Genomic DNA, 20961 nt, shown 5'->3' with positions numbered 1-20961 from the left:
GTGTAGTCAGGGATGAAAACTGTCCAGAATAATGTTTTACTAAACCTTCAGCAATATGATTACATTAATGTAATTAAAATAGAACCAACTTATCAAGGACATTTGTTGGATTAAATCAACAATTTTTTTTTTTAGAATACCACTCAATCTATCTTTTCAAAACTTCAAATTAAGAAGCAAGTTATTTAATGAAAACAGTGTAATGAAGTCATGAAATTGTTTCAAACACATAAGGAATAAAGGACACATTTGTAAGAGTACACACCTTCAGCACTGACAGCTGAACGCACTGACCAGACTGATCCTCGGCGGAAGGAGTAATTCCTGTGAGAAGTGCTGGAGGTGCAGGACGGACTAACAGACAGTCGACGAGATGCCAGATTGGTGACTTCTTCTACTGGCAAAGAAAACAGGAAACGTGAACTTTGGTTTTGTAACAACAAAGTTATCATCACAGCTACACTTGTACATACATCAGAGTGTATATAGCTCTCAGAACATAAGGCTTAAATGATTTAGAGTATACTTGCTGCTACTGCTGCTAAGTTGCTTCAGTCGTGTCCGACTCTGTGCGACCCCATAGACATCAGCCTACCAGGCTCCCCCGTCCCTGGGATTCTCCAGGCAAGAACACTAGAGTGGGTTGCCATGTCCTTCTCCAATGCAGGAAAGTGAAAAGTGAAAGTGAAGTCACTCAGTCGTGTTCGACTCTTAGTGACCCCATGGACTGCAGCCTACCAGGCTCCTCCGTCCATGGGATTTTCCAGGCAAGAGTACTGGAGTGGGGTGCCATTGCCTTCTCCAAGAGTGTACTTAGGAAAGGAAAAACACAGAAAGAATGACAGAAAATTCCTCCCAAAAATTTCACAAAAGCAGGGGGAAATCACTGAATTTAGAATAGTCCATAAATTATTTTCTTTACAATTTTTTGTCTTTACTTATTTTCTTCCATTTTTATTGATATACGTGCGTGTGTTAGTCACTCAGCCATGCCTGACTGTTTGTGACCCCATGGACTGTAGCCTGCTGGGATCCCCTGCTCATGGGACTTTCTAGGCAAGAATAGTGGAGTGGGTTGCCATTTCCTTCTCCATTATTGATATGTATACACACACACACACACACACACACACACACAGATATTTCAGCCATGCAGCATGTAGGATCTTATTTCCCTGACCAGAGATCAAACCCACACCCCTGTGCTGGAAGCGCAGAGTCTTAACCACTGGACAGCCCAAAAAGTCCCCATAAATCATTTTCTGACAAACTGCCAGTACTTGTGAAGGTTGAAAGCAGCTAATGGACTGACCCCATTTCTAATGATGAAAGACTGATTGAATATATTTTAGCACACACTCTGGGTTCAGCTGTTGCCTGAATCATAGTCACTGCTTGATCCATTATCATTATTAGTTCATTCAATGTGGTCAATGTCCTCCTCCATAATCAGGCCAGCTCTAAACATTTAGAAAAAGACAATTTTTCTCTTTCTTTAGATAGTGTCAGGAGGTAAGTGAGAGAGAGAGGGAGCTTATCACCTCAAGTCACATAAAATTGTCAGTTTATTTTAGAGCAAGTCCTTTCCCTTTTCTGACCCAGCCCTGCAAGAAGTTCAGTATGTAGAGGCACCTTCTTCCTCTGGCTCTGAGTTGGGCGTGCAGGTGGGCTCGTAGCAAGCCTCCTGGGTGATAGGGATGGCAGTGATGAGGCTGGCTTCTCGACCAAGACGCTTCTTCTCTTCCTCCTGTTGCAAGTTCTTTAAGATGTGTTCTGCCCTTTGATGGGAGCGGGACACAGCCCGGGCTGAAAAGGATTTCTATGGAGACATGAAGGCAAGTTCGTTTACTAGCAACTCTTCTGCATGGTCACAGACAAGAGTGGTCTACTGAATGACACAGATGTGGCACTTTGTTCTCAGGAAATGTTTCTAGGGCGTCGTGATCTAGTTTCAGGTTATTTGTTTCTTTTTCTACCAAGTTTCCAGGCTCTGTATAACTAAGCTATTCTTTTTCATTCAGTCTGAATAATTCTTCAAAGATGTTCATAATTTCTAGAAACAGTTTTTTTTCTTTTTTCACCTTTAAGACAGAAGATCAATGATTCACTCTTTAAACACTGACATCAAAGAAACATTTTTAATACTCTCTTTCTTACCAAAATTTCTTGATCCGATTTTAAATGAAGGACGCTTCTTTTGTAGGGTTAATAAAAGAGAAAGTCAGAACCATGGGAAAGAGGAGGAAAGAGATCTCTCTCTCATATAAACAATTAATTTTGAGATTTATTTCATTTTTGTATCTTATGTATCTACCACACTGTAAATACTATCTAGAAATATTAATATTAAAAATGTTAACAATATATAATAATAAATATTCACAGAAATACAGTGGCACACTATAAGTACTTAGCAATATTTGTAGAAACAAAGCAACTGAATGGAAATTATGAGTTGGTAGTGTTACTAAGGTTGAATGTAAAATCTGATTCTGTTTACCAGCAGCAAAAGCATAATAGATAAGAAACAATAAAGGAGACAAGATTCACTCTGCAAAGTGGTCATTCTGCTAGTCTTAATCATGGTGCTTATGCTGAGACAAATTCCAAGAGCTCTAGGGATAAAGCCACTGGTGTCAGAACAGGGAAGTGGTCACTGACGTTCTCTACGACCAGTTTGATGTCTATGTACAGTAGCAATTCTACATCTCTTTGTTGGCCCATGGTCTGTAGGATTTAAGAGACAGACAAGCGGTGTTGATCACTCTTCTGAAGGACTATAGTCATTAAAGCTCCCTTTATGCAAAGTCTTAACATAAGGCTAAAGGTTTTCTATAATGAATGACATAACAGCAATTAAGGCATTGGTGGGCCACATGGCAATTCATTTTCAGAGTCAGGGGTCAAGCTGGTTGATTATAACAAGATAAGGTGAGAATTGTGGAATAAGGAAAAGAGAACTAAATATAGAATCAGAGGACTTGGCTTGAAATTCACTGTGAACTTGGGAGAGAGGATGGATTTGACTCTAATGATTCCATCACATGTATGGGAGAAAACCTAAAGATCTTTATATCAGTGGTTCAGATGCTGAAATTACTACATATATGAGGAAGAACCAAGTGTGCCTTTATCTTTGGCACAAAACCATGAGATATGAAGGTAGTATATGCAGAATTAAAAATATTCTTATGGGTAACAAATTCAAATAAACAGTTCTCCAAAGGAAACTACAAAAGGCTGGAAAATATGTGACACGCAAAAATATTCAACCTCACTTTATATATTCAAGAAACTTTTTAATGACGTGTGAATAAGAAAGCCAATAACTTTGTTTTTGTTTTTTTTTTGTTTTTGCTGTTCAACATGGCATTAAAAGATAACATTAGTTAATTTGAATAAGGAAGATGCTTTCCCATTCTGTTGTATGAGAGTAAAATGGTACAACTGTCCTGGGAATATTTTGGGAGGTCTATCAAAAATCTTTAATTTTCACATATTGATTGCCCTAAATCTCATGGGAAACTATGCAAGGAAATAATCATGAATTTGTGTATAGAGATATGTTCTTTATTTTTTGATTTACTTTCCAAAATATTCTACATTACTCTTGAAATTTAGAAAAATGCTATGTAACATGTGAAAAAGGCATATTTTGAAGATTCATTTTTTTCAAAGGGCACATATTCTTAGTTCTTGTTTATAAATAGACTGTGTTCTAAAGTTAACTGTTTACTAATTACATTACATAGAGCAGTGATAAGTTAGAATAGGATGCCCTGAGGTCTCTGAGTGATGTTTGTGATGATGATACTGATGATCAACAAGGTAAAAAACAGACTAAGTTCCAAATAAGGAAAATAAGAGCAGCCAACCCAGTTCTTTTTCGTATTCATCCAGGGTCAATATCGTTCACTTTTGGATAGTGTGCTGTGCCATGCTTAGTCGCTCAGTTATGTCCGACTTTTTGCGACCCCATGGACTATAGCCCACCAGGCTCGTGTGTCCATGGAGATTCTCCAGGCAAGAATACTGAAGCGGGTTGCCATGCCCTTCTCCAGGTAATCTTCCCAACCCAGGGATCGAACCCAGATCTCCTGCATTGCAAGCAGATTCTTTACTGTCTGAGCTACCAGGGAAGCACCTTGGATAGCGTATATAGGTTAAATAAATTGTTCTGTAATAAAGAGCAGCAAAAGTGCTACCTTGGGCTAAGAAATCAGTGCCTAATTGTTTTAATAGCTTTATAAGGCAGCTGCTGCTTTGAATTATAGAACAAACTGTCTTGACTTGCAGGTCTGCAAATGCTCACCCCAGAAGTTAGTTCCCTCTATTCTATTTCAGAAGAACTAAAGAACTTTTGTGGCTGTTCTTCTGTGTTATTATATTCTGATGACAAGAACACATTGTCTCTCACACTCATTGCTCTTCTCTCTTACAAGTACACCATGCAACCTGGAACCTAAAGATACGAGAAAGGAAGAGTCCATTACTCACAGACTGGTCTTCATTAATGGGGTCCTGGACACTCCCGCTGCACTGAGGGACCCAGGGAGGGTCAAACATCGGGACAGATGGCATTCCGAGCACTGGTGATGGCAGGGTGAAATTTATACTGGGAGGTGGGATCTGTTAGTTGATACCAAAGGAATGAAGTAAGATGGGAAATAAACTAAATTGAGTCTGAAATAAAATCATGAAATAATCTTACAGAGCACAGGCTGTTACAAAGCACACAATGAATGTCTCTGGGCCTCAGTTTACCCATTAATAAAATGAAGGGTTTCAACTGTATGATCTCTATTTGTGTTGATTACCCCATCCTCCAAAAACATATGTGTATATATAGTGAAATATCTGCAAGTTTTATGTGCTTACCTCTGGGGATGGTACTGTGATCTTGAGGTTTATAGAAACTTCATTTTCTTACTTTACCTTTCTGTAGATTTTAATCTTTTTAAGAACAAGAATTCATTCATATTGGAGTTAGGTTTACTTATAAAACCAGAGAAGGGAAAAAAAGAAGCATCTCTTGGACCATACACTGTGGATTTGAAGTTGCAGGATTGAAATGAACCTTGGGTTGGGTTTGCTAATCTAATTCCTGTGTGAGAAGTGTGCGCGTGTGTGCGCACGCGCATGCTCAGTCATATCGGACTCTTTGCAACTCTATGGACTGTAGCCCGCAGGCTCCTCTGTCTATGGGATTATCCCAGAAGTATCCCTCACCTTAAAAATCTGCTGTGCTCCCTCTTCCATCCGGGGCCAGACCTGATAGCGAAACCTCCAAAGTGTGTGGAACTTAAGGACGGCGTTCAGTCTCTGCACGGTCTCTGGATGGTGAAACTCTGACGTCAGCATATCGGACACAGCCTCGGGGACTTTCACCGCACACAACAGGAACATGGCCGCTAAAGACAGTCAACAATCCATCAGCTACACATCTTTTAAGCTGTATGATTCCTGGGGATGAGGGGAAGGAGGAAACTGCTTCTGCCTCTTGAAAACGACTACTGAGCTATACAGCCAGGCCACCAGCACTAGCCAAAGAAAACCCTGTTTCAGCTACTGGAAACCAGGCACCATCCTTTGTACCACCCACAATCTTCTAATATCTGGTGTGAGGGCAGTGACAGCACGACATTGCGGTAATCTCATTTTAAGCAACGTTTCCCTTGGCTCACAGTGAAAAGTGAATGTCAGAGGAAGCTAATGAAAAAAGGAAACTACATGCTGAAATAGCCTTTTTAGGAAATGTCTAGAGTCCTCTCAGAGTAACCCTAGGATGGTACATAAAAATGTCCATTAAAGTTACATGTTATATTAACAATAAAATTCAAAAGGTAGACTCTATTAGAAATGTCTACCCTTCCAAGAGGTAGAATAGATTGAGAAACCAACAGAGAATTTATGAAACATAATATCATTGTTGTTTTTTAATTTGGGGAAAGCCAAATACTAGGAAGAGAAAGGTCATTCCATGGTAAGTTACAAAGTCAATGAATAATGAGAAAAAAAAAGAGTATACTCTATAGCATAGAGAAGCCAGTGTCAATTGTAAAAATATTATTTAAAATTTCCCTTGTACTTTCCCCCACATCCTCAAGACACGCTCAGCCAATTCTTAGGATAACCGGGGCTGTCATGGCTCTGAAACTGATCTTGGTCAAGTCCCTTAACTTCTTAGTCTGTGTTTCTCTATTGGTAAAACATGAATAATGATGATGATGATGATGTAGCTGCCTCCAAATGTCTTGTTAGAAAAAAATAAAATATGAAAAGGTGCTTTGTGACATCAAAAGTACTATATATGCATAGTTTATAGAAGGTTTCCTGGGAAATTTAAAAATTGCCACCTCTGAGAAAGAGGACTGGGAATCATGGAATAGAGGGTGACTATTTTAAATTTCATACACTTTTACATTATTTGAATTTTTACTATGTATTTTTCAATGAAAGTAACTATACAAAACTAAAGGAATATGCACAAGAAGTGGAAAATGATGAAGAATCAGATTTTTGCCTCTATCATTTACTAGCTACATGGCTTTGGACACATCACGTAAATTTTAGACATTTGTTTCAATATTGTAATTTGAACACAGAACGTGACTTACCTAAGATTTAATAAAATTAATGATGGTAGTTCATGGTCAATCTGGGAAATCACAACACACACAAAAGAACCTTTTGTGAAATATAGTGAAGATGTAGGTTCTGGGGGAAATCATTGTAAGTTTTAACATCCTGGGAGAGACATGCTGCCTTTGTGCAGACTACACAGGAACATGAAAAGTGTATACAGAGAGCCTAGGCCTGTTTCCCTTTCGTGCACAGCTCTGGCAGTCCAGCCACTGCTACCAATGTGACCTCAGCGTGAAGATGGGATGAATGTGCCTCGCTCTTGTTGAGACACTGGAATGAATGGCAGCAGGACCGGGGTCCTGGGTGGCCTAACTTTACCTGCCGCCCCCGCCATATGCTCATCCATGCTGAGCAGGAGCTCCCAGGCAGCTGGCTGGATGTCCCCATACATCTCCTCTGTCAGAATTGGTGCGGCCTTAATCAGTAGAGATAAGGGAGCAGGCGACAGGCTCATCACCTGCAGAAAGATGGAAATGATGTCTTAAAACCATCGAAGACACTGGCTGTTGTCCTCCTCTTGAAAGCTAAGTGTCACTTCTCTCTCCGCTTTCCTTAAATGACCTTAAAATACTTTTTAAAGTGGGAACATAGCTGGCATGATGTATAGTAAGTAAGCTTTATACCCTATTAGTTGATGTATAATTGTCCCAAATCATATTATTTTATAACACTTTCACCACAAAAGTAATTTGTAACCACCTACGGAATAAACTGTAGAATAAGTACAGCTCTCTGAGAAAAAAGGACTTTAGTCAGTAAATCTTTGTGTTAAAAGTCCTGGTGGACCTTCACAGCATCTTATTTTTCTTCCTATTAGGAATGATTTCCACTGAAAGCTGTGAGCAGCCTCTAATTTATAAAGGAGTTCCATTCAGAAAGTTAGTTTTCTAAGCCAGTGAACTTGGATGGTATTTCTCCTTCAAAATATTATACAGTGTGGTTATTAGTCCAGGTTAGCCCACAAAATACTATTCAATTCATTATTATAAGTAATTGAGGTAAAAAATGTCAATTTGGGGCAAGCCTGTCTTTAGCCATCATTTAAAACACTTTCTAGAAAAACATGAAATTTTTTTCTCTCGTCCCCTGGAAAATATAATATGATTTAGAGTTTAGGTTGTAATAACAATATAATTTTGTGAAGCCCTGGATAAGTAGGTAAGTGTGCTATCTCTTTTAATTCATGCAATGATCCTTTGAGATGGGTCCAGCGTTGCTGCTGCTGCTAAGTCGCTTCAGTCGTGTCCGACTCTGTGCGACCCCATAGACGGCAGCCCACCAGGCTCCCCTGTCCCTGGGATTCTCCAGGCAAGAACACTGGAATGGGTTGCCATTTCATTCTCCAATGCATGAAAGTGAAAAGTGAAAGTGAAGTCGCTCAGTTGTGTCCGACCCTCAGCGACCCCACGGACTGCAGCCTTCCAGGCTCCTCCATCCATGGGATTTTCCAGGCAAGAGTACTGGAGTGGGGTGCCATTGCCTTCTCTGGGGTCCAGTGTTAAAAATCCCCATTTTAGAGATCAAGCAACTAAAACTGAGGGAAATTAACTTAACTTGCCCAAGGTCCCAGAGCCAGAGCAGCAGGTATAGGATCTGAACCCAGATTGTCTCATTCCAAGACCTGTGAGCATCACTACCACACACTGGTGGGAAGCTGGCGCCACTAGAGTGGAAAGAGGCATGGTTCTAGCCAAGCTTCCTTGTCTTTATGGAAGTCAGCTGTCCAGCAAAAAGGGATTTTTTTCTTGCACACTTGGTAGCACTCTTTTTCACCAAATTAGAGGGGGCTGTTATGCCAACACTGTGCCAATTGGCATTGTATATCCCAAACTTTTGTTATTGTTGTTCAGGTGCTCAGTCATGTCCAGCTCTTTGCAACCCCATGGACTGCAGTGCACCAGGCTTCCCTGTCCTTCACTATCTCCTGGAGTTTGCTCAAACTCATATCCATGGAGTCAATGATGTCATCCAACCATCTCAACTTCTGTCGCACCCTTCTCCTCCTCCCTTCAATCTTTCCCAGCATCAGGGACTTTTCCAAACATTAGTCATAAGGATATCTGAAGTTCCCTCCCTATTCCTGCTTCATGAATGTTTTCAAACCATGTATTAATACCTGTAGTCTAATATATTTCAGCATTCCAGAGTCCTTCTTCCCCTCCAGGTTGGCATCTGAAACTCTCTTCTTCAGAGAAGGTGTCCTCAGGCATGATTTATCTGAGCACTGGAAAGAACATGAGATAGATGACAAAGAGTGTTGTGTACTCTTAAAAACCAGCAATGCTGTTTTTCCCCCAATTCTCCAGATAACCACTTCTAACGCAACAGAGGATTTAAGGCCTTTTAATGGGTCTGCACTTTCTGAAAGCGATAAAAGCAGTTAAATTTGTTATGAAAAGGGCACTTAGAGATGTTTAGCAACAAACTCCTCTTTTACCACTGAGGAGACCCGGATCCAGAGAGGTGGAGTAGCTTGCTGTGCTAAATCACTTCAGTATTGTCCAACTCTGTGCAACCCTACAAACTGTAGCCTGCCAGGCTCTTCTGTCCATGGGATTCTCCAGGCAAGTATATTAGAGTGGATTGCCATTCCCTACTCCAGGATCTTCCCGATCCAGGGATCAAACCGGTGTGTCTTACATCTAATCTGCACTGGCAGGTGGGTTCTTTACCACTAGTGCCACCTGTAAAGCCCGTGGAGTAGCTTGACCAAACTGCAGAGCTGGTTATTAGCAGAATAAGGAAAGGACAGGCCCTCCCGACTTTCATTTCAGGGCTAATTATATTTCCACCAAGCTGTTAAAAGCACAAATCTTTTAAAATATTATGAGTTAAAACCCACTCTCTCCAATAGTCCCTCTAAAGGGTTGGATGCTACAAGTCAATCAATTGGAAGAGAAAATACTTCACAGGGAAGTGTTAGGAAGTGAAAGGTAAAAGAGCCATCAAGGAAATATGAGTTCATAATCATCTATCATCCAGGTAAAGTGTTTTTTTTTTAAATCATATTTGTCTATATGAGACAGCAGCTCTTCTTTCAAACCATCCCCTCAACCAGGGTAAAATAGCCCTGACTCACTAGCACTCACACAGAGGAGACAAGTTCTTCCCCTGACTCTGTACATGACAAGGAATGGAGTGGACAGAGCAGCTGGGAGGGTGGTCACTCTGATGTTGGCAGGCCCTTGTTTATTTATCCTGAGTCCTGATGTCTCCTATTTTTGCACTCCAGGCTGTGCAAAAAGGGAATCCATCCCTTTGCACAGTGTAAGGGCTCATTTGTTTTTCCAGTGCCATGTCAATGAAACACTCTCTCCCTCGATGCCAAGGGAAAAAAAATGAACTCCTTAAGAATTTTTGAACAGAGCTTCACAGTGTTACAGATGGAAATATTTTGAAAGAAAAAGCAAAGCTGAAACTATACGCATGTTCCAAGGAAGTCTTTCAAAACTGACAAAAAGACCCAAGACAATGCATCTATTATGTGACTGGTATGGAATGAACTTTCAAATGAATCTACTTGGAAACAAATGAACCAGAGCTCTTGCTGTGTTTTCTAAAGATTAAAAAAAAGTGGAGGCATATACTTGGGAACACATATCATTTGGGGAGAGAAATTCTGCATTCCTTTTTTTCCCCTTGTGAAAGTAAAAGCAATATATAATATAAATATTGTGCCTGTTTTATATAATTTTAAAGCTATTCTAAAATCATATATGGCAGTTATTTTCCATATAAATGTAGCAACATATCTGATTTACTTTTTTAAAAGTCAAGGTATTCAAAAAGCAGCAACTTTCTGCTTTTATTCTATTTATAAAAATTATATGCAAATTGCAGAATACCTGGAAAATACAGAAAAACTATGAAGAAAGAAACCAAAATCTCCATAATACCCAACTCAGGCATGGTCATTGTTTGATTTCTTTCAGACTTTTGTCCCCCTACACAGCAAAGCTGTGATGACACTATGTATGTGGCACACAGTTTTGGTTTTTAACTTTTTATTTTGTATTGGGGTATAGTCGATGAACAATGTGATAGTTTCAAGCAAACAGTGAAAGGACTCAGCTATACAAACACATGTGTCCATTCTCTTCCAAACTCCCCTCCCATCCAGAATGAGTGCCACACAGTTTTAAACATTTCATTTTATTATGATATTATGATGATGATTTCCCCAGGTCATTACAGTTATTTTAAAATATGGTTTTTGAATTTTTAGAATATTTTATTGCTTTATCCTTTGGCTGGACATTTTGTCCTTTCAGGGTTATTTCTGAATAATACTTTTGATTAATTTATGGGCATTTTAACCAGGCAGATAAAGAAAAAATACTCAGAAGAAAAAGGACAAACATTTATGTCTCTCACACTCTGGGAAATGTAGACTTCTGTTTAATTCTGTCTGCTGGGGACAGAGGGTATAAGTCAAGCTTCTCAGGTATCAAATATGTAGTATCCCAGTACGCATGCTTAAGCATGGTGTGTTCTGCCAGCTTCAAGATAATTAGGATGTTTGTTATAGTGGAAAGGGAAGGGAATTGGAAAGGCTTTTACACTAGGCTAATGGGCTAATAACTCTTCTTGAGTGACTTGTTTGGGCCTGAAAGATAGATATTAAAGATGGGTACACATGTGAGGGGCATTTCAGTATATTACATGAGGTTCCTGAAGTCCTATACTGGTGTGACTCTGATTCAGACTAACAAAGTTATCATCAGTAGCTTTTTGATTTGGTAACTTGTTGTAGAAGACTAGTTTTGAAGGCATCTGTTGGTTATTAGTAGGGGTTTCCCAGGTGGCTCATTGTTAAAGAATCTGCCTGAAATGCAGGAGATGCAGGTTTAATTCCTGGGTCAGGAAGATCCCTTGGAGTAGGAAATGGTAACCCACTGTAGTATTCTTGCCTAGAAAATCCCATGGACAGAGGAGCCTGGCAGGCACAGTCCATGGAGTCAGAAAGAGTAGGACATGACTTAGTGAGTAAATAGTAACAAACAAACAACCTTTTATTTGCATGATGCATAATAAGTCACTTCAGTTGTGTCCAACTCTGTGACCCTATGGCCACAGCCCGACAGGCTCCACTGTCCATGGGATTCTCCAGGCAAATACTGGAGTGGGTTACCATTTCCTTCTCCAACCTTTTATTTACCTCTCCTCTTAAACTGAAAGGAAAAAAATATGTTTTATCCACTCCCATTTCCATTAGCAAGTACTAATTGAACATGTACTCTATTTAGAACATAGCATTAGACAAGATACAGATATATAGGAAAAATCAAAAAATTCTTTGGTGAATTTACCTTTTGGTGAAAGCAATATATAACAAGGTTAGAAGTGCACTAACCAGGCTAATGGAACAAACAGTGAGGCTTTGAGCACTGAAATGAAGATTAGCATATTGATCAGAGTTAGAAGGGTTACAAAATGTACTAGCTGTCACAAATATATTCTGCCAGAAAAGCTGATTAAAAAGGAAACGATAATGAAATACCAGTTGCTCTAAGTCTTGATTTTAATCAGAACCACTGCTTTTAGTCTTGATTTATGGCCTATTCTGTTTTCATTTGGGCTCTGGAAACATGCACATGGTTCATTTATGTGACAAATTCAGAACAGGCAAATGGAAACATCATGAGAAAATGAAAAGAAAAAGCTTGAATAGGAGGCTGGCATTTTGGAAATATAATGTTTATCACTGAAGACAATACATCTTTTCAGCTCTCTATTGGCATGACTAATTTAAATGTGTTAAGGTTAGGGAACATTTACCCTTGTTTTCTTTCCCTTTCCCTTTCAGAAATGTGGGGTTTCCCTTGTGGCTCAGACGGTAAAGAATCTGCCTGCAAGGTGGGTTCTACCCCTGGGTTGGGAAGATCCCCTGGAGAAGGGAACAGCTACCCACTCTAGTATTCTGGCCTAGAGAATTCCATGGACAGAGGAGCCTGGCAGGCTACAGTCCATGGGGTTGCAGAGTCGGACATGACTGAGTGACTTTCACTTACACTCCCACTTTAGAAATGTGAGCAATCTGTAAGGTAACATTTTCTGCTGCTTCAGGCTGCTTTGTCCTGCATGGGCCAGAAGTGGAAGGCATTCATGAAACACCCTAGAACCCTAAAGCCCACTCACTCATTCAATATTATTGTCCCTCTGCTATAGTGAGGTTCTCTGTTAGGTATTACACAGGATACAAAATGTGTAAGACTGCCTCAGTTATCGAGAAGTTTTATAATTAAGTGGCAGAAGATAAATAGGGATGTAAGTAGCCCCACTTTGTAGGCAGAGGGATCTTAAAAGCTCTCAGTGCTTTATCACAGGATAAAGACTAAAATCCTTTCCACAGCCTCAGAGGACAAGAGCACAGTTGACCGCAGTACATAATGAGGCTGCACAAGCAAGCAGAGAGCAGGCCAGGTTGAACCTCGTCCTCAGCCTTGGTGCTCCCTCTTCTCTCTGGTTGGAGAATTCTGTATTCAGTTAACATCTAGGCATCCTTTAGCCAAAACTCATCTGTCACTTCATTGGAGATACTGCCTTATCTCCCCCGATAAGTTCAAAGCTTCGTTCATAAGATCTCTCAGCACAGTTTTCTCCTTTATTGTGCTTATTGCTGCTGCAATTTTACACCAACTTAGGGATGCTTAGTTGATTAATTTCTGTCTCTCAGCTAGACTGTGTGCATCATACGAGGACAGTGCCGTATCTCTGTGGCCATTATTATATCTAGCACACAGTATGAACTCAATATGGTCCCGAAAGTCTTTAAAATTTGTTGAATAGACACATGGATTGATGGATAAATTAATGAATGAATAATTGAATGAATAATATGAAAAGCAGAATAAAACACCATTATAGTTTAGAGGAAGAAGGGAAAGAAATGAAATTAATCATCCACCTGCAGTATGTCCTGTGGTGAACACTAGGGGGATCAGAAAAGGTTTCAAGGAGGAGGTGGCTTTTGAGTTGGATCTTGAAGGATGTTTGGGTTCAGCCATGTATAGATTACAAGTGAAGATATGACTGGAGCAAAGGTATGGAAGTAAGAAATCTCAGCGTGTACATGATGAACAATAAACATTAATTTAGTTTGGTGTATTTTTATAATTTTCAACATATTTTACAGCTTTTCTTACATAGGTAAGGGAGTTTTTATAGGAAGGATAGCTTATCTAAATAAGTTTTCTTTGGATGTAGTATCATTTATGTTTGAGATACATATATGTACAAATATATATATGTTTATAGATAAGTATGTACACATATACATTTCAAACATAAATGACATGTCCATATATATGTATACATGTACAAGAATATATGCACATATATATTTTTCTTTTTATGTCATCATTTAGCAGTTTATGTAATTTTCCCACCTGATCTTCCCTTAGAATCCGTGTTTTCTGAATACTATGAGATGTAAGAGAGTTTAGTTGAAAAAGCCCTGACTTTGATAATCCATGTTCCTAAACTAAAGGCTACGCGAATATGTTCTAAATATTGTGGACAATGGGATTTTGTGGACAAAATTGTGGACAATCCCATCTATTTTAGCTTCAATGTTTTCATCTGTAAAATGAGGTGACGAGTATCTACTGAACAAGATTTGTAAGAATGGAAAAGTACATTGTCAATGATGTATACTTTGTCATACACATGTTTCAGAAAAAACACTAAAAGGTCGTATCCCAGAAGGGAAATTAGCACATTTATGAGATCTACAAGATATACAGTTTTTTCTTTAGGAGCTCTTGTATTAGCCAAAGCCACTTCCTTGTACTTTAATAATTTAAAAACAGTTGGACTATAAAGAAAGCTGGGTGCTGAAGAATTGATGCTTTTGAACTGTGGTGTTGGAGAAGACTCTTGAGAGTCCCTTGGCTTGCAAGCAGATCCAACCTGTCCATCCTAAAGGAGATCAGTCCTGGGTGTTCATTGGAAGGACTGATGTTGAAGCTGAAACTCCAGTACTCTGGCCACGTGATATGAAGAACTGACTCATTTGAAAAGACCCTGATGCTGGGAAAGATTGAGGGCAGGAGGGGAAGGGGACGACAGAGGATGAAATGGTTGGATGGCATCACCGACTCAATGGACATGAGTTTGGGTAAACTCTGGGAGTTGGTGATGGACAGGGAGGCCTGGCATGCTATGGTTCATGGGGTCACAAAGAGTCAGACAGAACTGAGCGACTGAACTGAACTGAACTGAATTAAATAAATCCCTTTTTCAAGTGCTAAAGCATTACAAATTGCTATACAACTCAACTGTGCATTTTCGTTATTGCTTATATTCTCTAGTTTGATTTGCATTTTATTGCCACCCTTCCACCTTACCAAACTTGGCTTACAAACTCTTTAGTAGAAAGATCCTCTGCTCCACTTACTTTTGTTTCTCCAAGAATACCTGGCTTTTGTGCCAACAGCAGGTGCCCAATGAACGCTCACTGAGATGAATAGGTATTATATAAAAATCCTGGCAAAACCACTTGCAAGAAGCAGCTGCAGACTTGGCCGGCAGCATGCAGTGGCCATCATGCCTTCTCCGGGGCAGGGGGTAACTCAGGGCTTCCCTGGCAGGAGCACGGCAACCCTGGTTACTGTCTTCATCTTCAGCCAGCTCAGTTGTCCAATTGTCAGGAAAGTACAGCTGAATACTGAGAAAATGTAATCATTTCTTGAAAATGTTTCCTTTAGTCTGATTTGACTCTATTATTTGTCAGTGAAAAGTTGGGCCATTTATTACTTATTTCTTAAGATAAAACTGTATCAGTTTCCTGTTACTGCTATAAAAAATGACCACAATCTTTTTGGCAAAAAATAGCACAGATTTATGATTTTGACAGTTTTCTAGGTCAGAAGTTGAAGATGATTGGCGGGACTGTGTTCCTTCTGGGGGAATCATTCATTTCCTTGTCATTTCCAGCTCCTAGAGGCTGCCTAGGCTCACTACACTGCATCGCTCCGACTTCTGCTTCTATCGTCAAAACTCCATCTCTGACTATGTTCGGCCCACTTGGATAGTCCAGGATAATCTCCTATTATATGATTCTTGACTTATTCACCCAGGCAAGATCCCTTTCACCACGTGAGGTAACATATTCACGGGTTCCGAGGATTAGAATTCCAACATCTTCAGGGGGACATTATTCTGCCTACCACAGCAACTCATCAAAAATGCCCCTTTGAGTTTATATTTATTTGTTGAAATAAGACAAAACCCACAAAAAGTTTATATTTGCTCATGGACATGAAGACAAAGCACTTGCTTTTTCTGCACCAAGGAAATGGCAACGCACTCCAGTATTCTTGCCTGAAGAATCCCAGGGACAAAGGAGCCTGGTGGGCTGCCGTCTATGGGATCGCACAGAGTTGGACATGACTGAAGTGACTTAGCAGCAGCAGCTTCTAAAGTGAAAGTTTTAGTCACTCAGTTGCGTGCGACTCTGTGACACCATGAACTGTAGCCCACCAAGCTCCTCTGTCCATGGAATTCTCCAGGCAGGAATACTGGAGTGGGTTGCCATTCCCTTCTTCACGAGATCTTCCCAGTCCAGTGACTGACCTGGGTCTCCTGCATTGCAGGCAGATTCTTTACCAGCTGAGCTCCCAGGGAAGCTACCCATTGTCTATCTTTGCTCAAAACCACACAGACCTGTAGCCTGGTTTATACCACTGCAGTGGGCTGAAATTTGCATTTACAGAGAAACGATTGTTAGGACATTGTTTTCCCTATCATTGGTGTATATCATGTGATCACGCACTCACCTCTTTCTGCTTCTTGCCCCGGAGGGCCACATTGCTAATGCTGTTGCTCTCACGGAGGGAGTCCACAGTGTCTCCGTAGAGCAGCTTAATGGCCCTGACCAGCCGGGCACAGGAGCGGCTGTGGTGCAGGTAGCAGTGGGGGTGGCAGTAGTCGATGTGGGTGCAGATGAAGCTCTGCTGGTTGCACAGCAAGATCATGACCTGGAACACAGACGCCACTGAGGCTCAGCCAGGGTGCAGACCAATCGTGAGCCACGATGTGGGGTAGAACACGGAAAGTCAGAACGTCAGCTTTCATTAACGGGTCTTAAAATCACAGTAATTCCATGAGAAAACAATAATTCCCACAAGAGAACAAAGACTTGCAAGCCTTTATGTACTTGACCTCTTTTGCTCCCTGGATTCACACCTGATAGAAAGCTCTTTTTGAAACAATAAAAGGTTAAGTGACCTTCAAAAACTTGGAAGTGTATGATTCCCAGATATTTTCAAATGATTCCAAACTTAAAATATATTATTTTTTTCAGCTCTGATGTTGTAGAAGGAGCCAGTAGAAGAGCAGAAAGTGGTGAGAAGTTCCATCCCAAAGGATTTGGCTGGCCTTTGACAGCTGTGGGATGTCTTTAACTCCAGCCCACCTACATGGAACTTGAAAACATTTCTGTATCTTCCACCCTGGCCTCTAACCTTCAGCTGGGCTTGAATCCCCTGTAGAACTTCGTTTCCTCTCTCTACAAAGAATTTGCTTTCAGCTTTGGGTTATTCTAGCTCTTCACTTGTGGCTTGATCTGGCTCAAATTCTCATATCTCCTAGACTTCCCAAATAGGATTCCAGAAAAGAACTCAGTTGATTTAAAGGATAGGGTTATTTTAAGAAAAGGAATGAAGGCCCTAGGGTTTAAAATTTCTCAAGTTGCTTTCCTAAAAAGGCAGTAGCATTCCTAAAGCTGCAAGTTTAGTCAAATCTGCATAGAGTAATCTTTTGAATGAGTCTATCCTTCCGACCCCAACACCTAACCTGTGAGGTGCCATATTGGCTGGAGAACATAAAATAAGTCTATATGAATAAGACCAATCAATCAGACCTACTAGGCAAGGATGCCATGCATTTCCTTGGAAGAAGAGGTCTGCTTACCATGAGACAAAGGTAAACAACAGTAACAACGCACTCCTGTCAAACTCATCTAACAGTATCTCACACTCTTCAAAGTTTAAAAACTACAGGTTTTGCATGAACAGAATATCCAGATCTCTCTCAAGATTCATTGAAGATGCCCAATATTTCTGTATACTGATATGAGGTAGGGCACAAATAAGAACTGTAGGGTATCCCTCGTTATTCTTGAACCTGCACAAAACCTGGTTCTTTGACTAATAAAACTGACAAACGTCTAGCAAGACTGATCAAAACAAGAGAAAGGAAAGATATAACCTGTCAATATCAGAAACAGTAAAGGCACATCACTGTAGATCCCACAGAATCTAAGATGATCTTAAGAGACTATATAAACATCTATTTGCTAATAAATATGAGTATTTGGATAAAATCAACAAATTTCTAGGAAAAAAATCAATTTGCTTAAACAGATCCCAGAAGAAACAGAAATCTGAATGATTTTAATCTTATGACATGAATTAAATATGTAATTAAAAACTTTCCTACAAAGAAATTTTTAGGTCTAGAAGATTCACCAGTGATTTTGAAAAAATATCTCTGGTCTTAAACACAAACACTTCTAGAGGGCTAACATGGTACAGGAAACTAAAATGCATTACTGAATAAAACTGAAGCAATTCAGGACTTCCCGAGTAGTGCAGGTGGATCAGAACGCACCTGCCAATGAAGGGGACACAGGTTTAATCCCTTGTCCAGGAAGATTCACATGCCAGGGAGCAACTAAGTCCATGTACCACAACTACTGAGCCTGCACTCTAGAGCCTGGTGCCAAAACTACTGAGGCCCGTGTGCCTAGACCTTGTGCTCTGCAACAAGAGAAGCTACCACAATGAGAAGTCTTAGCAAGCAGTCCCCACTAGCCGCAACCAGAGAAAGTCCGAGCAAAGCCATGAAGACCCAACCCAGCACAGTCAAAAAATAAACAAACAATTAAAAAACATGAAAATAAAATTGAAGAGATCTTAAATAAATAATGGAGCATAAGTTAAGGGAGGGTAGACCATTTTATACATTAGAAACTTAATAAAGAATTTCAATTCCTTAATTTTAACTACCTTTATATTCAATATAAGGCTGCTGTAGAAGCTTTTTTTAATGGAAACTAACAAGGTAATTTTAATAGAAATGAATTTAGCCAAGAATAGACCAGGTCATCCTGAAGAAGAACAGAGCTAGAAGATTTACACTTATGTGAGCGAAAGAAACCAGACACAACAGAGAACCTAGCATGTGACACGCATTTCAAAAACAAACAACACTAATCTTCCATGTTAGGATAGTAGTTACCAGTAAGGGAGGGTAGTATTTGGCAGAGGGCCTGGGTAGGGCTTCTAAGGTACTGCTAATGTTCTTCTTGACTTGGTGGTGGTTACACAGATGTGTCTACTTTATGAGAATTTATTGAGCCGTGCACATAGGTTTTGTATGCTTTTTAATATGTAGGTTTGACTTAACTACAAAGTTGACTTTTAAAATAGTTATGTCAGAGATTCTCAAAATCAGCTGGTTCTGGGAATCAGCCAGTTCCAAGGGCATAGCCCTGTACACTCTGAGTGTGATGTACCAGGCAGCCCTTATCTGACCCTACTAGAAGTCAAATGAAAGAGGAGATGGGGACATTCCATACCTAACATTAATAACAGTGCTGCCAGTATCCTGCCAACTGTGGATCTCACATCATACTTCCTGAGCTTTCTCTTCCTTTCTTCATGCCCTTGAACTGCAACCTGTGCTTGGGACTCCATCTTGCCTGTGCCCTCAGGAGAACCCTTTGAGGTGTGACCTTAATCATAGAATCTCCATGTCCTGGTTTACAGTTTGATAGAATGCAGACTCAAGACTGACACCATGATCTTGCTCTCAGCACCTGTGAAGACTTGTGTAAAACTGATCATGAGGCCTTGACTGTGTTACCCAGGTTCTCTCGACCACCAACCTGACCTGGTCCCTCTCCTGACTGACTCACAAGCCAGCCACAACAAAGGACCCTTGGTCTTAAATAAGGTTCAAATGAATGCAGTCCAGCAGAAGACCCATCTTAGTGAGGATCCAGAGGTTCAGCTGAAATGCGAATCTACAGATTTCTAAGAGGCTGAAATGGATGGATATTTTTAGTATAGTCTTTTGTCCTCTCTTCACAGATCTCCCCCCAGTGCCGAAAGAAATTGATCTCACGGCTCTTTCTGAGACTCCTACTTACATGAAGCCATGACATGTTCCGGTGGTAATTTTCCTCCACGCTGGCTGTGCTCATGCCCTCGGGCTCAATGCTGGGCTCACTTGCACTCCAAGGACTCCCTTCTTCAAAAGAAAAACAGCAAGAAAGGTTGGACTGTTCTGTCTCCCTGGAGAGCGCATTGCTATGGTATCATGGTCCATGCTTTTGAATCCTAGGGCACACTACCATGGCCAGTGGGTTACAGGGCATAGCACTGACTTTAGTGGAGGAATATTAATAGGAGATGTTCCCTTTACCACCAGCTGAACCAGCAATTACAAAGACATTTATGATCTCTGTTACAGTGGCTTCCATTTTGAGACATGGGAGCAGAGGAAAAAAAACACAGAGCCAAGTCCTTGAATTGCTGAGATGAGCAAGTTATTGGTTGAGTGTGCCCAAACCCATTCCAGACTGCCCAGAACTCACAGGTGTAGGTAAGTAGGGACACCAGCCAACCTGCAGTGGCCACAAAAGGTGCTGCCACCTCCACTGGGACTGTGACCACAGCTAGTGTTACTGCTCTTCACACCAGCTGGCTTTGCTATCAGAACTACTTCAAAGATGGGTGGTGCCTCAGAAAAACAAAGGGAATTTGGAAGTAATTGTGCCCAGTTGTGGATAACTTTTTGTCCAAGTTCCTCTCTGAAGGAGACATGTCACAGGAATTCTTAGTATACTGAATATACTAGATTGTATACTTAGTATACCAGACAACAAAGCTTTGCACTCCAATCTACCAGCTTTTCTGGGTATTTTCTGTGACAAAACTATGCCTCTAGCTTAGACAGTTTGACTTAACTGGTTAGGCTAAAGGGATCAATTTAAATAATTAATTCAAATAATATTTTTCCCCAAACTAACTGATGATACTGTTACAGCTCAGATCTGTAACTAAAGATGGCATGAGGCTTTTTTCTATTATGTTCTTGAAAAATAGGCTGAATCTTAATTAATGCATAAATTAGCTATTTTCGAAGGGAAAGGTGGGTAGGTGTAGAAACATTTTCTATTTTAAATTCTCTTTGATTAAAGATACTCAGCTCCTATTTCAGCAGGCTAAACTGATAATTTATCCACATTCCCTGGATAACTTCTAACTAACTTCTGAAATAACTTACTTATAAAGAAGAGCTTTCCAT

General features: G+C 40.3%; 1 protein-coding gene across 1 annotated transcript in view; it reads right to left on the bottom strand.

The window, feature by feature from the left end:
- The window catches only part of UNC80 (unc-80 homolog, NALCN channel complex subunit), a 209402-nt gene that overhangs the window by 70291 nt on the left and 118150 nt on the right, over positions 1-20961 (bottom strand). The window contains exons 28-35 of the mRNA XM_052662586.1: positions 19802-19902; positions 16425-16625; positions 8762-8869; positions 6964-7102; positions 5230-5411; positions 4498-4629; positions 1633-1819; positions 266-397 (exon numbers count right to left, since the gene is read on the bottom strand). Coding sequence (XP_052518546.1) covers positions 266-397; positions 1633-1819; positions 4498-4629; positions 5230-5411; positions 6964-7102; positions 8762-8869; positions 16425-16625; positions 19802-19902 — 1182 coding nt within the window. The remainder of the gene's footprint in view (positions 1-265; positions 398-1632; positions 1820-4497; positions 4630-5229; positions 5412-6963; positions 7103-8761; positions 8870-16424; positions 16626-19801; positions 19903-20961) is intronic.

This window comes from Budorcas taxicolor, chromosome 2 (genome assembly GCF_023091745.1).
Source record: "Budorcas taxicolor isolate Tak-1 chromosome 2, Takin1.1, whole genome shotgun sequence".
Taxonomy (NCBI): domain Eukaryota; kingdom Metazoa; phylum Chordata; class Mammalia; order Artiodactyla; family Bovidae; genus Budorcas; species Budorcas taxicolor.
The sequence above is the reverse complement of the archived record's forward strand: the minus strand, read 5'-3'. Positions and strand labels throughout refer to the sequence as shown.